The sequence below is a fragment of the Bos indicus genome, chromosome 1 (genome assembly GCF_029378745.1).
Source record: "Bos indicus isolate NIAB-ARS_2022 breed Sahiwal x Tharparkar chromosome 1, NIAB-ARS_B.indTharparkar_mat_pri_1.0, whole genome shotgun sequence".
Taxonomy (NCBI): Eukaryota; Metazoa; Chordata; class Mammalia; order Artiodactyla; family Bovidae; genus Bos; species Bos indicus.
Window position 1 is genome coordinate 45,324,903 of NC_091760.1, and position 17,197 is coordinate 45,342,099.

Sequence of the window (17,197 nt, forward strand, 5' to 3'; positions counted from 1 at the left end):
TAGGGTCTTCTGTATAAGGAGGCCAATCCCATTCATGTAGTGCTCTACCCTCAAGACTTGATCACCTATCACAGGCCCCACCTGTAAATACCAGAACATTGGGAATTTGTTCAACATACCTGAATTTGGGGGAGGGGACACAAAGGTTCTTTCTATAGCGTTAATGATATTTGCTTGAAATAAGCTTACATGTGTAAAATATTATGTAAATACTTTGTGTAATTCATTTTATTCACTGGTTTAACATAAAATAGTAAAATTTGATATAGACATTTTACTTGTAATTTTTGAAGTATACATTATTATCCCTAAATCCAGGCCTCTATTATTATTATAACGTATTTTTCAAGAGTGAGAAATAACATAAGGAGCCAGCTGCTTTTTTTCCTCTTTCTTCCAGATTGCTCTAAATGTTGCAGGAAAAGGTGATAGTTTGGCATCATGGGATGGTATTTTAGACCTGCCAGAACAGAACACTATTCACAAAGATTGTCTGGAGTTCATTGGTAAGTTTAATAATTGTTTTCAAACAGTGATAAATTCTGCAAATAATAATTTTTGGATGGAGGAGTCACTGTTTAGTAGAATGAACTTGTTATAATTGGCGATTTGTTGAATTTGGAATATATTGAAAGGGCATAGTTTTAGAACATCTCTTTGGCAATTCTTATGAAATAATGTCAACATTTAAGAAAGAGTGTCTGATTTTTAGTATTTTTAAATTGTTTTTTGTATTATTGACCATCTGTATGATTGTATACAGCTCTCAGATTAAAAGGAGGTATTCCAAAAGTTTCTTTGTAAGTCATAAGTCATGATCTGCTATAGAAAACGTGTTACAGATCATGGGTGAATAGGTTTCAAATCCCTCACACTGTCTTTTGAAGATTAAATTATTTTGGTTTATAGTTCTCTTTTTTAATTCATCTATAGTCCATTGGTGTCTTTTTGTTTCTCTGTCATTTTTTAGTTAGATTATTGGCTAAATAGACTTTTTTATGGGCCGACCTCAAGAGAAACATTATTGCTAGGCGAAGGATAGGGAATTGGGTGGTGGAGAATGAATCACTTCCCCTCGCTTCAACAAAGCCATAGTGGCAGCTGCCCTTCCTGGGGCAGAGGATAGTCTTTATAATCTGTTATTTGGAAAACGCTTTTTTGCTTTCCGGAAATGTGGGTGATACCTACTTTCCTGCTTCACATTGTGCATTCTTTTACACACACACACACAGACACACACACACACACACACACACACAGACACACACACAGACACACACACACACACACACACCCCCCTCTTCCCTGGTGGTTCAGATGGTAAAGAGTCTGCCTTCAATGCAGGAGACCCAGGTTCTGTCCCTGGGTGGGGAAGATCCCCTGAGGAAGGGAATGGCTACCCATCCCAGTATTCTTGCCTGGAGAATCCCATAGACATAGAAACCTGATGGGCCACAGTCCATAGGTCGCATAGAGTCAGACATGACTGAGTGACTAACACTTTTACTTTTCACTACTTTCATGTGTACACACATATGATATATATATATATATGAAACATATATGAAGGTCCAATATTAAGCTAATAAATCCTGAATAGCTAGTGAATATGAATAGGTATAAGGAAAAATGTATTTTTATGTAGTTTTATTTTGTCCTTTACATGCTCTAAATGCAGTAAGATAGTATCATATATTTTGTAAACAAGTATTTTGTCCAATAGCTGAGCGTCTAGCAGCCCCTTGGTAATTTTGACTCTTATTTTTTAGATCACCTTTCAGTGCCAGAAGAGAAGGCAGCACAATTACTTTTGGATATTGAATCTGTAATTACCTTTTATTGTAAATCCCGTAACATTAAGTATAGCTCAACCCTTAGCTGGATACATCTCCTCAAACCGTTGGTGCATCTTCAGCTGCCACGCAGTGATTTATACAACTGCTTTTATGCAATCATGAATAAGTACATTCCCAGGTAAGACACGATTTTTTATTATAGCTGTAAAATAAAGGAAGCTCTAGTTTGTTTTGAAGTAAAGTTGTTAGATTTATTTTGATGGTAAAGTAAAAGGTTCAAGTAATTTTTAAGGTTGTTTGAATCATAATTGTTATTGACTTTATTTTTGTGGTTATAAATATTTTTTAAAGGATTCTTTAGTTAAGAATTTGTGCTTGTAGGGTTTATGTATGCAGTATAACTTTTCATACTTTTTGGATGATATCTCTTATTTTGATTTCTTTACTTATAAAAATAACATTATAGTGTCTAAAAGTTTTGGAGTGCTGCTGTCTTCAGTGCTGGGGTTACAGCCTGGAATATAGTCCTAGAAATACAAATGTTGAAGAAGGAATTGGAAGTGCACTGAGTGTTAGGAAGGTGAAATGCAGAGTGCTATGGGAATGTACAGTGGGGGTGACCTGACTTACCCTGGAGGTCAGGAAGGTCTTTTCTGGGAAAGTGACACTTAAATTGAGTCTAGACAGATGGGTGGGTTGTTTTGGGGGAATGGAAGAGGTACAGGGAAGAAGGGAGGTGGGTAGGAGGAGGGGTGGAATTCAGAAAGAATTCTTGTAGTTCTCAGGTATGGATCAGATAGTCAGAACTTTAGTGCCAAAAGGAACTTTTGACATAATCTAGAGCAGTGGTTGGGCTGCGCAGTGAACCTTGGATACACATTGGAGTCATTGGAAGTGAAGTGAAGTCGCTCAGTCGTGTCCGACTCTTCGAGACCCCATGGACTGCAGCCTACCAGGCTCCTCTGTCCATGGGATTCTCCAGGCAAGAGTACTGGAGAGTCATTGGGGGTGGGGTTAAAAAATCCTGATGCCCTTTTACATACCTGACTAATTAAATCAGATCTCTGAGGAGGCCAGCCATGCAGTGAGGTTTGTTTAGATTTAGAGCTTCTTGGTTGATTGCAGCATGCACCTAAGGTAAGAGGACTGCTATTCTAGAGCTTGATAGTTAAATGACTGCCATTCCTCCCCCCTGCTTTTCGTGTGAAAAGCACTGGGTTAGCTTTGGGTGCTTTTTGTATTTTCTCACTTAAACAGTGACCACTATAAAGCAGATATGTCTGATTTACAGCTACAGAAACTGAAGCAAAGACAGATGTTAAATGACTTATTCAGCATTATACTTCTGGTGTATGACTGAGTCAGGATTTGAACCTAAGTTTGATTGGACACTTGTGCTTTACCTTACAAGTTTCTCCACCCTGGTTGCTTATTAGAATCAACTAAACAACTTTTTTTGGTTTTTGTTTTCTTTTTCTTTTACAGCTTTAGATATCATTCACATAATATAAAATTCATCCTTTAATATGTACAATTCCATGGGTTTTAGTATAGTCACAGAACTGTGCAGCCATAGCTACAATCCTTTTTAGAATGTTTCTGTCACCCCCGAAAGAAACCCTGAACTCACTAGCAGTCAACTGCTTTTTCCCCCAGTACTCTCAGCCCTAGGCACCTACTCATCTTTCTCTGTGGATTTGCCTATTATGGGTATTTCATATAAATAGAACCTTATAATATATGGTCTTTTGTGACTACCTTTGTTCACTTAGCATTGTCTTTTAAAGATTCATCTGTATGTATTTATAGCATATATTAATACCATTACTTTATTTCTTTTTATTGCTGAGTAACATTTCATTGTATGTACAATGAAATAAAATAGCACATTTTATTTACTCATGTAATAGTTGCTGGACATCTGGATTCTTTTTGACTGTTATGAATAATGCAACTATGAACATTTGTGTACAAATATTTGTGTGGACATTGCTTTGGGATATGTACCTAGGAGTGGGATTCTTGGATCATACGGTAAATCTGTGTTTAACCTTTTGAGGAATTGCCAGACTTTTCCACAATAATTGCAGCATTTTACAATCCCACCAGCAGTAAATAAAGATCCCAGTTTCTCTAAATTCTTGCCAACTTTTTTTTTTTTTTAATTATGGCCAGACTGAGTGTGAAGTGGTGTCTCATTATGGTTTTTGTTTGCATTTCCCTGACAGCTAATGACTTTGAGCATTTTTTTTCATGTGCCTAGATGCAGTTTGTATGTCCTCTTTGGAGAAATGTCTGTTCGGCCAAAGAACTTTTAAAACATACTGACCCTTGATGTTTCAAATATAAGTAGACTGTGTAGAGCCCTGTCGATTTTTAAATTCCCAGGCAATTCTAATACATACCAGAGTGGAGAACCTGGGTGCGACCTTGAAGCGATAGGGCTTCATGTAAGGAAAGCAGACCTAGAGATGCCAGAATACAGGGCTATGCTAATGGTAAATCAGAGGCTAGAATTCACATTTGGGAGTCATTCTGTTATACTGATGGAGGAGGAAATGGCAACCCACTCCAGTATTCCTGTCAGGAAAATCCTGTGGACAGAGGAGCCTGGCGGGCTGCAGTCCACAGGGCTGCCAAGAGTCGGACACAACTGAGCGACTGTGTTATACTAAATCTCTCAACTGCTTATATTTTTACCACCTCTCAGTGTAACAAAACTAGTAATAGCAAGGGACATGATGATCCAGCTTTGTCTCTACAGGAAGTTGGTGGTGGCAGATACTAGTACAGGCTGTATTGTAGAGGTTTACTAGTAGAGGTTTGCACTGAGCTGTGTAACATACTTTGCCAGGTTACTCCAGTTACTGTTTCCATGAATTCCACATGTAACACTGTACTCCAGCCAGAGTCAGTGTTAATACCCCCGCATAGGGCTCAGCCCCACAAAATGTTGCTCAAACAACTCCACTATAATATATCTTATTAGAGAGTCAGATGTAACATGAGTAGAATTCTGTCAAGCACACTGCTTTGCAGTGGAGAGTAACTTTCAGTACACAGCTATTAAATGAATAGATGCTGTTGCAATGGCTGATTCCCTGAGATGTCCCACTTTTTCCGAGGATGAGACCCACAAACTAGGCAATTGTCCTTACAGTGTATGTTCCTAGTCTTCGTTACCACTGTGTCTCTGTGTTTTGTTTTAGCAATCTACTGTTTTGCCTTTATAGAGTGGGGAAAGTGTTCAGACAGAGGAGGAGGTAGTCTTGTCAGTATGAATCCAGTTCTATCTTTGGACATCTGAATTAGCAAATTAGGGCCTTTTCTACAAAACTTCCCTGTTATCTGCAGTATTAAAAATGGTAGATGAATGGTTATACCAAATCCTGACATTGACCTTAGATCTTAGTTTTGCAGAGATTAGTTTTCATTATTCCCACTTGAATAGCATTTTGAAACATTCTTTATCAATGCTTTTCATTAATGTTTTTACATGAAATCTTTCACCTTATTTCAGGTTTTTTTTTTTTTACAGTTTGCTTTTTAAAGACTAAATCTACCAAAATACCACTAGTTCAAATATTAAATTGCATATATGGGAGGGTAGCTTGGTATAATGGTTTAATACCCAGTTTCTGTGTACAAGTCTTAATGCCATCACTTCTTAGCTACGTGACCTTGGTTGACCTGCTTGACCACAGCTAAGCCTCCGTTTTCTCATCTGTAAATTGAGGGTGATAATAGTATCTTTCATAGAGTTGCTGGTAAAGATAAAGTAAGATAACATTGTAAACTGTATTGTAGTGTCTGGCACATGGTGTTTCCTCAGTAAATACTGACTTTTATTAAGATGGCCTGCAATTTGAGCTGTGTATATTTTTAATGGTTTATTAGACAGATTTATTAGACACCAGGGAACAAGGCAAGAAGTATTATAGTTACTCAGTAGGGTCAGTGTTTGGCACCTCCTGGGATTTTCTCTGAGCATCTGGTATCCAGGCCACTTCCAGTCACAGCTCTGGGTCCACTCTTTTGGAATGTTCGTCTGTGGCCATTTCAGACTTGGAGCTTTGCTGAAGGGATTCTTAATTGAGTACGTTAACTATGGAGCTATCCTGAAGCCTTCCTGGGAGATCTTTCTTATTTGGCAGAAAAAGAAGGGAGCTGGACTTCCTCAGGGCTCTCCAGATCTCCCTTTGGGATCCAAAGCTTATCAAAATAACCTAAGTGGTCCCTCTGTTTTCATTGGTCCCTGTAGTCCTTTCTCCTGAGTGCTGCCTGGGTTCACCTGGAAAGAATCTTCCTAGAGTTGGCTGTAGACGTGCCATTTCTTCCTATCAGGTCAGGTATGTTAGGTGTAAGCAAGAGAGGTCTGTCCCCTGTTGCGTCAGGTAGGCTTGCTATCAATGCTCTTAAGTCGGATGCTCTGGGGTAAGGAGGGGAGGAGGGTATTGCACGAAGACTGGTTACTGATATGATCAGTTTTGACCTATTAATGCAAGAAACTTTGCTTCTCTTGTCTTTTAGGGATTGTTCCCTGAAGGGGAGACCATTTCATCTTTTCCGATTACTCATCCAATACCATGAACCTGAGCTTTGTTCTTTTCTTGATACAAAGAAAATTACTCCAGACTCCTATGCACTCAACTGGGTAATAAAGTGAAAGTAGGAACACTTAATGAAAAATAGTTTTCTGTGAAACTATAGTTAGTTCCCCCCCAAAGCAAAAGAAAGAAAAGTGTTAAATTATAGACCATTATTATTTAAGACAAATGATTAAAATTATTAGCACTTCAAAGATTTTTTTTTGCTCTTCATTTAAATTATTTAATACGAAGTTTAGCCTTTGTTGTTTTAGAAATATATGTAAATATATATGGTATGTATCAGTTCACTTTAAAACCGTGTAATTAAATTGTTGATAATGTGTTTGAGAATTGATCTACAGTCACGAAGAAAATAACTTAAGATTATCAAATGATTGATACAAAAGAATATAAAATACATCTCAGTCCTCTGTCATTCTATATTTATATTTTAAATGGGAAGTTTTATTATTTTAGGTCTGTGGTTCTCAAGCCTTTTGGTCTCAGGACCTTTTACACTCAACATTTTTTGAGGATCCATAATTTATGTGGATCACATTGGTTAGAAATTAAGAAATTTTAGGTATTCGTTTAGAAGTAGTGATAAATCCAATACATGTTAGCATAAATATTTTAAATGAAAATGAACTATTTCCCAAAAAGGAAGAATAGTGGCATTTTTAAGTTTGCAGATCTCATGATGTTTGGGTAGATCACAGGCAAGTACATTCTCATATTTATTTCTTTATTCAGTCAGTGATAATACCATATTTCATGTAACCTTTGGAAAATTGTGTTGTTCATTTGTGAGAGAATGAATATGAAAAGGGCAAAATATGAGTATTAGTATGAAAATAGCTTTGATCTCACAAACTGCCCTGTAAATACTCTTGGAGATGTCCAAGGCTCCTCAGACCATACTTTGAGAACTGCTCTTATAGGGTAGCTTGAAGGTCTTTTTAAAACAGTGTTTAGGTTCCAGAAGAAAATATATGTATATTCAAAAATTTTAACATGTTTCTCGATGATGTCTTACCTAACTTTTCTTCAGAAAGGATTCCATTTCTGCCATTTATTAACTGTGTTATTTAATACACTTAGCCTCTGAACTTTTATTTCTTCATCTGTAAAATGGGACTAATAATAGGATCTATCTCAGAGGGTGATGGGATGAGTAGACAGTGAGACCCTAGAGACCCTAATTGGTTTCAGCTCTAGCATACTAAACCTCAAGAACCTGCTCTTTCGTTCCTTCTTGGCTACAGTCTAGTCACTTTGATAAAAATAAAATTGTAGGTTCTCTGAGATTCATATGTTGCTATTAAGTCTACTTATTTGTATCGAAGTAAGAAATTTTCTTTTAAGAATTTGAATATTTTCATAGACGTCTTTCTGGTCACATCATGGCCGAGAAATGCCGTTTCTGTGGCCAGAACTCTGGATTAGTACTCAGTGCTGGTTGTAGATTTTAACTGGTTATGGAAACAACGAGTTTCTCTTTGTCAGTTTCCCAAGTAGTTCATTCTTGCTACCAGTATCTTGTCTATGGAATGGAGTCTTTCTTTTCCAATCATGAGATAAAGAAAAACCAGTTCCTGTGATTTGAGAACTCATCACTGAAAATGATGCAGAGGTAGCTTTAGTTTGGCTAAGTGAGGTTAATGTTGACCGTACCTTGTCTGTTTGTATTTGCATCTTCCTTATTTCTAATAGTAAATTTTAAACAACTACAAAAAACATTAGAAGCATTATGTATTATACTTTAAAAGTTTGTGGTCAACTGTAATAGCAGTTACCTCAGCTGTGGAGTCTCAGGCCTTTTTTTTAGTCCAGGTATCACCACTCACTAGCTCTGTGATGTTAGGAAGGTTATTTCTTACAGGTTTATTTTCCTACCTATAATACAGGGAGGAAAATGTCTATTTTGAAAGCCTGTCATGAGAATATTTAAAATAAGAGACGTTTAATGAAAGATATGTAGCAGTAGTTTAGTACCTGGCACAAAATATTCACTAAATGTATGTGTCTTGTTAGCTTCCTTTATTCATTAAAAATGTTTTAAATTTAAACCTCTAGATGAAATTGTTTCTGTATCCAAGAAAAATGGAATAATCTAAAAATATCCCTAAATTCATGCAATTTAAAATACAGTTGGGCTCTAGAGAAACTTACATACATTAACAATTCTTTAATTGACATAGAAAACCATAGAGCTCTTGAAACGTTTTGCAGGACATCAGTGTTGTCTCATGTGTTTCAAATTATGTACAAGTAAGCTTGGGGCACAGTTGGCCTTTAAATTGTTATTACAATTTCATTTGGTGCTCTTAACTGAAATTACCATGCTTGATCTTCACAATTTCTTAGCAAGTTAAGTACTGTAGTAGTTACCTTATAGAGCTCATGGGTAATTATGCTAGTTATTATGCTGTGGCAGATACATGCTAACTTAAGTTACTTTAGATATTAAGGGTTAGTTATCTTTCTCTTTACCACAGTAGTGGTAGAGCATGGGTAATATTCCTTTAAAAAAAAAAAAAGTAGAAATGTAAAGCTCCTGAGGATAAGTGACATGCCCTAAGGCACACAGCTGGTCAGTGGCTTCATTGTGCCTTGGATCCACATAGTCTTCCTTTGGATTACGTACAGTCAAATTAAGGTCCACGGTAAATATCAGGTACAGACAGTTTGTTATAATGTTACTTATGCATTTGCCTCAATACTTTAAAAAGAGCAAGTCATTTCCAGTGGTTTATATTTCTCATTTCATTTCCTGATTACAGCTTGGAAGCCTTTTTGCCTGTTACTGTTCCATTGAAGTCACTCAGGCAATATGGGATGGATATCTACAACAGGCAGATCCATTTTTTATTTATTTCTTAATGTTAATAATCCTTGTTAATGCAAAGTAAGTATCAAGGTGGCTGGATTTTTCTCTTCTTTGTTCTCAGGGTGCTCTGTTAATATTTAACTCAAATTCATGTGATTCTCTTTTACAGAGAAGTCATTTTAGGGCAGGAGTCTGACAGCAAAGAAGAAGTTATCCGTAAGTATCACTTAATGTGGAGAAAACATTTTTCAAGTCACTTTATTTTCTAAAACTCAAGTTTTCTCATCCATTATGTGAATTTAGAAGATTAGTCTAGAAGATCTGAGGTTCCCTTCAAATCTTACACACTGTCCACATACAGGCCTTAAATATGGTCTCCCCGGATTTGCTACCTTCATTCATCCTTACATGTTTTTTTCACTCATTCAGTTCTTTTCTGTACACTGTTTATTTGGTTTAAATAAACTGGTCTCCTCTCTCTCTCCCTTTCCCCTCCTTCCTTAATTTTCCTTTGAATCCCCGACTCTTGTAAGTATCTCCATTGTTGAAATGTTGATCCTCCTTTTGGTTTCTCCACTCCAGCCCTCACAGATTTACTTCTTTTCTGTAGTACCCAGCACACTGTACTGTCTGTGTTACAGTGTTTACTTCACTACATTATATGATTTATCTTTATATTTCTCAAGCAAGACAAAGTTCCTTAAGTCAGGAATCATTTCTTGGTTATTTTTTATTTGCAGGGGCCCTGGCATTTGTGTTTGTTAAATAAATCACAGTATTACAATCAAGGCTAATGAATTTGATTTGATTGCCAGATACTATCAGTCACTAATAGCAGGATTATATTAAGAGTTTCAGCTCCTTTGAGGAAAATCCACATCTCTTCAAGCAGTTTTCTGTGCATCACTGTTGAGATTTCATGTATAAAACTATAATGTTTAAGATAAACCAGCTTTGATATATAATGTTTAATGTTGTATACTTTACAAGCAAAATTTCTTGAAAATATTATAATATATGTATAATCCTATTTCAGAGTTCTTGGAAAATACTCCATCCAGTTTGAATCTAGAAGATATAGAAGACCTTTTCTCTCTGGCTCAGTATTATTGCAGTAAAACACCAGCTTCATTTAGAAAGGTATCAGACAAGGAATGACCTGCTTCAGTATTTCACATTTTGTGCATTGTTTTTTGTTTATGTTGTATCCACTTCAGTTAAAATACTCTAGGTTGTCATTCTTTCTGTGTTGTACAGTTTTGTGTGATTTTTTTCACTATAAATATTCTCCCTAGTAGAGGAATAGACATTTTAAAAAGATAGTATACAAATATGCTAGGAGCCATTTTACCTCTCCTCTGATTATTATTTCTGATCATGAGAAAATTGACTATAAGGTATTTCTTAAATTAACGCTTCCTTACTTTAAAAATTGTGTTATAGAAATCTGACTGAGGAGGTATCATTATGCCTTCTTTATCTGGAGTTAAAGTTAAAACTCCAACTTTTAATGATGCTGAGCTGTCTTTTACACAAAAAAAGGGTATCTTAAGCTCCCTGGAGACCTTGAACCTTTCTCAGATCAGACAAGTGCTTTCAAGAGAAATGACATCAGATTAGAAGTCCAAGTGCTGTGAACTTCTAGAAACTAAAACTCTAGATTCTAAAGCTAGTAATGGAGGCAGCATGGAATTACCATTTATAAACTATTTGTGACCTCAAGTGCTCATGAGAACATTATTGTTTTTTTTTATTTTTAAGGCATTCTACCATCATGATTGTTAGTTGGAAGTTATCATGTCCCTGAAATATTAAGATGAGATTAAATTATGTTCAGTATAGTGTGTCCAGGAGGCAGGTGATGGAAACTTTTTAAGAACATTTCCCTCAAAACTAATTATAAAAGAAATTTGTTTCTCAGGACTAATTTCAGTTATTTTAATAATTGCCTTATGTAGATTACCTCAGTTCCCAACAGTGTTGACTAAGTTAGATGGCAAGGTAGTGGTTATGATACTAGATGAAAAAGAACTTTTATCCTTTTCTTCCCAGCCTTTTAAGAGAATAATTTTTATTCTTCAGACATAGTAAATAAACTGCACTAGCAATTGCTAATTAGAGCAGGTTTTATTAGCAGCATATTACATAATTTATGCCATATTTTAATTTTTATTCAATTAAGCATAAAATGTGAGTAATCATTTAAAAATTTGCTATTTGTATGTGATAGTATAGAAAATAGCTGTGTAGAATGTGTTATTTTTTTAATTAGTCTATCATTTTGTGTGAACTCAAACATGGGTTTTGTTTGTAGCCTTTTTATAGCTTTTAGCCTAGAAATTTGATATAATAAGTTAAATCATATGACTCAAAGATGTTATATAATTATTTTACCTTTTATCTGGTCTGTTGAGAATAGTTTTAGGAGGGAAGCTTGATTTTATTTTTTTTCTTCATAAAGTTTTAAAAATTCCTCTTCACACAGGATAATCACCATCTGTTTGGCAGTACTTTGTTGGGAATTAAGGACGACGATGCAGATCTGAGTCAGGCTCTTTGCCTGGCTATCTCAGTGTCAGAGATCCTTCAAGCAAATCAGCTTCAAGGGGTAAGTTAAAAAACCCCACTGTTTGTTAGAGGATGATCCCTTTTAAATGCAAGGAATGAATGTCTCCTCCATGTTTGTTGATTATTGCAAAATTAATTTACTATAAGAATGTAGTTGTTTTGCTTTTTCTGAATGATTAATGTGTTAAATCTCCTGTGCATATGCTCATTTTTAAGCTGCCAGCTTGTGTGTTATTTTATTTGTCAAACAACTAATTATTTTTGACACTAGTTTTTGTAAATTGCAAAATCTTATTTTAAATTTTAACAGGGCTACTGAATGTTATATAAAGTACTTGAAAGGGTGAATTTACTATTTCATAGTTAAATTCTAGATACTAACACAGATAATTCGGAGAAGGCAATGGCAACCCACTCCAGTGTCTTACCTGGAGAATCCCAGGGACGAGGGAGCCTGGTTGGCTGCTATCTATGGGGTCTCACAGAGTTGGACACGACTGAAGCAGCACAGCAGCAGCATGCAGATAATTGAATTACATGGTTTAATGCCAAAAGGCATTTACAAAGGAGAATTGAGGATATACCATAATTTTTTCTCTTTTGTATTTATGAAAATCTGATGAGCCAGTTTTTTCAGTATAAGTTCTTTATTATTAATAGTGCAGCAGTTAATTACGTGTGTATATTTGAAAGGTGGGATGTATTTCAAAGATGCAGAGAAGAGGAAAGAACATGGGAAGATAGGCCTTTCACAGTAGATACTTTTAAAACAAGCATTTTGTGTGGTTTTCTCATTAGAACCATTATTAAAAAAATAGCTTGTAATCCAGTTTAAAGAGACCCATGTGTACTCCAATTCAGATTGGCATTGGAGAACGTGCTGTCATCCCAGAAGACATTTATTTAATCCTTACGTGAATTACATTGTTGATAAGTTTGTGGGCTTATTTTCAGAAATAGAAATTGTATCTACATCTGTGTTTATATCATGTATAGTGTTTTTGAAAGTGTTTAACATGATGCACATTAAGTTACTAAATTCAAATTAGTTTTATAGCCCAAACTAACATTCTTCCTGCTATATATTTTAAGACTTTTTGTCAAGGACAGTATATACAAATTGTTTTAACTACTGTTTAAAATGAGTACAACTCTTTAAGATCTTGAGGATATTTTCTTGAGTCTGTACTGTATGGGACTTCCTAACTATACGTGAGATCCATTTTTTAATCCATTTGTTCCCCCCTTTTTGGTTGTTAATATTATATTGTGTAAAATGTGCTCCTCCTGGCAAATTTTATTATGTCAAATGTTTCCCTTTTAGGAAGGAGTCCGGTTCTTTGTGGTGGATTGCCGTCCTGCAGAACAGTATAATGCTGGGCATTTATCGACTGCTTTCCATTTAGATTCAGATCTGGTTAGTATAAATGTGATTTAAACTTTTAAAAAATATGGAGAAAATGGATTTTTTTCTTTAATCCATGAATAAATATACATGTACCAGATTTGGGGATGTTTTTCTTTCTGCTTAAAGAGGGAGTCTGCCTTTATACAAGTATAGCTCTCAGGTTTCCTTTTAACCACGGACACCCCCTTGGCGTCATAAAGGGTAGATGAGAGCACTGTTATGTATGGTTTACTGTTGCTTACCATTGTTATGTCAGTAAATTCTAAACTTCTTACTGTGAGCTGCCTCATACAGCACTCGGCATAGTGCCTTGCATTTAGTAAGTACTCTGTGAATATTAGCTCTTATTATGATTGGGTAGTTAGTCTAAAAGTTTTTACTGTAAGCCTCCTTTTCATGAGTACTTGTGCATATAATAAAGTAATATGTAATAAGGGTAGTCTCTGGCATATAGGGCCTCAGTTGTTAAAATTACTGTTCTAGGATCACTTGAATTGAAGGAATAGATGAAGTAATTATTGTTAGAGATGCTTAGAGCATTTGGTAAGACTGGGACTGGCATTATTTAAGCCCGTCTGGGGTTTTTAGAGCCTCAGGAATGGAGAAGACAGTAAGAGGAGTAACTTTGTCCCTAACTTATCTGAAAAAGTTGATGCTAAGGTTGAAAGGGCATGTGGAAAGGTCTCAGTGGCGTCAGGAGGAAGTTCATGGAAAATGGAGGTAAAACAACCCAGAGAGTTTGAGGTGCTATAGGTGAAGAAGGCGATTCTCGCATGTTTGCATCCTGAATGCAGACTGTGTGCCTTTCTCATCCTTCATTCGTCTTCAGTTCAGTAGCTCAGTCGTGTCTGACTCTTTGTGACCCCATGGACTGCAGCACGCCAGGCCTCCCTGTCCATCACCAACTCCCGGAATCCACTCAGACTCACGTCCATCGAGTCGGTGATGCCATCCAGCCATCTCATCCTCTGTCATCCCCTTCTCCTCCTGCCCCCAATCCCACCCAGCATCAGAGTCTTTTAAGAGTCAACTCTTTGCATGAGGTGGCCAAAGTATTAGAGTTTCAGCTTTAGCATCATTCCTTCCAAAGAACATCCAGGATTGATCTCCTTTAGAATGGACTGATTGGATCTCCTTGCAGTCCAAGGGACTCTCAAGAGTCTTCTCCAACTCCACAGTTCAAAAGCATCAATTCTTTGGTGCTCAGCTTTCTTCATAGTCCAACTCTCACATCCATACATGACCACTGGAAAAACCATAGCCTTGACTAGATGGACCTTTGTTGGCAAAGTAATGTCTCTGCTTTTGAATATGCTATCTAGATTGGTCATAACTTTCCTTCCAAGGAGTAAGCGTCTTTTAATTTCATGGCTGTAGTCACTATCTACAGTGATTTTGGAACCCCCCAAAATAAAGTCAGCCACTGTTTCCACTGTTTCCCCATCTATTTCCCATGAAGTGATGGGACTAGATGCCATGGTCTTAGTTTTCTGAATGTTGAGCTTTAAGCCAACTTTTTCACTCTCCTCTTTCACTTTCATCAAGAGGCTTTTTAGTTCCTCTTCACTTTCTGCCATAAGGCTGGTGTCATCTACATATCTGAGGTTATTGATACTTCTCCCAGCAGTCTTGATTCCAACTTGTGCTTCTTCCAGCCCAGCGTTTCTCATGATGTACTCTGCATATACGTTAAATAAGCAGGGTGACTGTATACAGCCTTGACGTACTCCTTTTCCTATTTGGAACCAGTCTGTTGTTCCATGTCCAGTTCTAACTGTTGCTTCCTGACCTGTATATAGGTTTCTCAAGAGGCAGGTCAGGTGGTCTAGTATTCCCATCTCTTGAAGAATTTTCCAGTTCATTGTGATCCACACAGTCAAAGGCTTTGGCATAGTCAATAAAGCAGAAATAGATGTTTTTCTGGAACTCTCTTGCTTTTTTGCAGATCCAGCAGATGTTGGCAATTTGATCTCTGGTTCCTCTGCCTTTTCTAAAACCAGCTTGAACATCTGGAAGCTCACGGTTCATGTATTGCTGAAGCCTGGCTTGGAGAATTTTGAGCATTACTTTACTAGCGTGTGAGATGAGTGCAATTGTGCGGTAACTTTGAGCATTCTTTGGCATTGCCTTTCTTTGGGATTGGAATGAAAACTGACCTTTTCCAGTCCTGTGGCCACTGCTGAGTTTTCCTGATTTGCTGGCATATTGAGTGCAGCACTTTCACAGCATCATCTTTCAGGAGTTGAAATAGCTCAACTGGAATTCCATCACCTCCACTAATTTTGTTCGTAGTGATGCTTTCTAAGGCCCACTTGACTTCACATTCCAGGATGTCTGGCTCTAGTTGAGTGATCACACCATCGTGATTATCTTGGTCATGAAGATCTTTTTTGTACAGTTCTTCTGTATATTCTTGCTACCTCTTAATATCTTCTGCTTCTCTTAGGTCCCTACCATTTCTGTCCTTTATCGAGCCCATCTTTGCATGAAATTCATCTTGGAGGATCTAAATGTGTTGTTGTTTAGTCGCTAAGTCATGTCCGACTCTTTTGTGACCCCATGGACTATAGCCTGCCAGGCTTAACCATCCCTGGGATTTCCCAGGCAAAAATGCTGGAGCCGGTTGCCATTTCCTTCTCCAGGGAATCTTCCCTACCCAGAAATCAAACCCATGTCTCCTGCTTGGCAGACAGGCTTTTTACCTCTGAGCCACGTGGGAAGCCCTGGAGGACCTAGATGGTCCATCTTTTATGCTTATTATTCAAGTCATTTGTGAATAACTTTGATTATTCTTAAAAAGCTCAAAGAGTATCTCCAGAGTTAACAATTACTGTCAGCTTGTTTAATCATCCAGACCTTTAACATACATTTACATATTTCTTATTCACTGTTTTTTGTCTATTTGATTTTTCACTTAACAGTTTCTTGGGACATCTTTTCATTTTAGTACATTCCTTTTAATGGTGTATAGTGATCCATGGTATAGATATACCACAATTTATCGCCTGATTTATGTACATTTAGAATGTTTTCATTTTTCTTGTAATAAAACAATGCTGTAGTTAACATGTAGTTAATGTAGTTAACATTTGTGGACTTGTGCAAATATTTCTGTAAAATACACTCCTAAAAGTAAAATTGTTGGGGTAAGAGTTATAGCATATAGACTATAGAATGTGGGCATATAGAATGTGGGTATATAGAATTGTTACTAGAGTCTGCCATATTGCCCTTTAAAAAGGCTGTATCAACTTATACTTTACAACTGTGAGAATGATTGTTTTATACCATAAGCATTATTAGACATCACTAATTTTCTATTTTACAAGAATCATGAGTGGAAAGCAGTGGTCATTACTAGTGATACTGCACATATGTTTTTGAGTGTGCTGTTAATTTGTAATTTTTTTTTTACAAAGTGCTTTTCTGTGGTTTGTCCATTTTTCTTTTGAATTTTCACTGTGCTTTTTATTAAAACAGTTTTAACAAATTTTTGTATTTATTGGCATGCTTATTTTCTTGAGGGTAAGAAATGAATTTTTTCATTGTCATATCTCTAGTACCTAGAATAAGTACTGATAAATGCTTCCACTATTTCTAACTGTCTTCTAAGAAATAACATGGTTTGCCATGTAAGTGGAGACTAAAAAATATAGCTTGTTTCAATGAATTTTTTGTCATGGACCCTTCCACTCATTGTTAAACTTTTCTTGTCATGATACCATGAAGACACTGAAATTTAGACAACAAACAGCAAAAACATTTTTTATCTTGGTATTTTCTTTGCATAATTTAATCTTTCCATGAATTGTCAACTTTTGTTTTCTGATGTATTATAGGTACATTTAATATACATTTCTTTTATCCCAGGGATTTTATTTATAAGAGCCTTTATTTTAGGAATTCCCTGGCTATTCAGTGGTTAAGACTTAAGAGCTTTCACTGCAGAGGGCTTGGGTTCAATCTCTGGTCAGAAAACTAAGATCCCACAAGCTGTGTAGCGCAG

General features: G+C 36.4%; 1 protein-coding gene across 2 annotated transcripts in view; it reads left to right on the top strand.

Moving 5' to 3' along the window:
• The window catches only part of TBC1D23 (TBC1 domain family member 23), a 57,001-nt gene that overhangs the window by 19,902 nt on the left and 19,902 nt on the right, over nucleotides 1-17,197 (top strand). For both annotated transcript variants that reach the window (XM_019969675.2, XM_019969748.2), the window contains exons 3-10: nucleotides 401-506; nucleotides 1,770-1,974; nucleotides 6,327-6,450; nucleotides 9,169-9,293; nucleotides 9,385-9,431; nucleotides 10,252-10,355; nucleotides 11,701-11,823; nucleotides 13,108-13,200. In XM_019969675.2, the coding sequence (XP_019825234.2) occupies nucleotides 401-506; nucleotides 1,770-1,974; nucleotides 6,327-6,450; nucleotides 9,169-9,293; nucleotides 9,385-9,431; nucleotides 10,252-10,355; nucleotides 11,701-11,823; nucleotides 13,108-13,200 (927 nt within the window). The remainder of the gene's footprint in view (nucleotides 1-400; nucleotides 507-1,769; nucleotides 1,975-6,326; nucleotides 6,451-9,168; nucleotides 9,294-9,384; nucleotides 9,432-10,251; nucleotides 10,356-11,700; nucleotides 11,824-13,107; nucleotides 13,201-17,197) is intronic.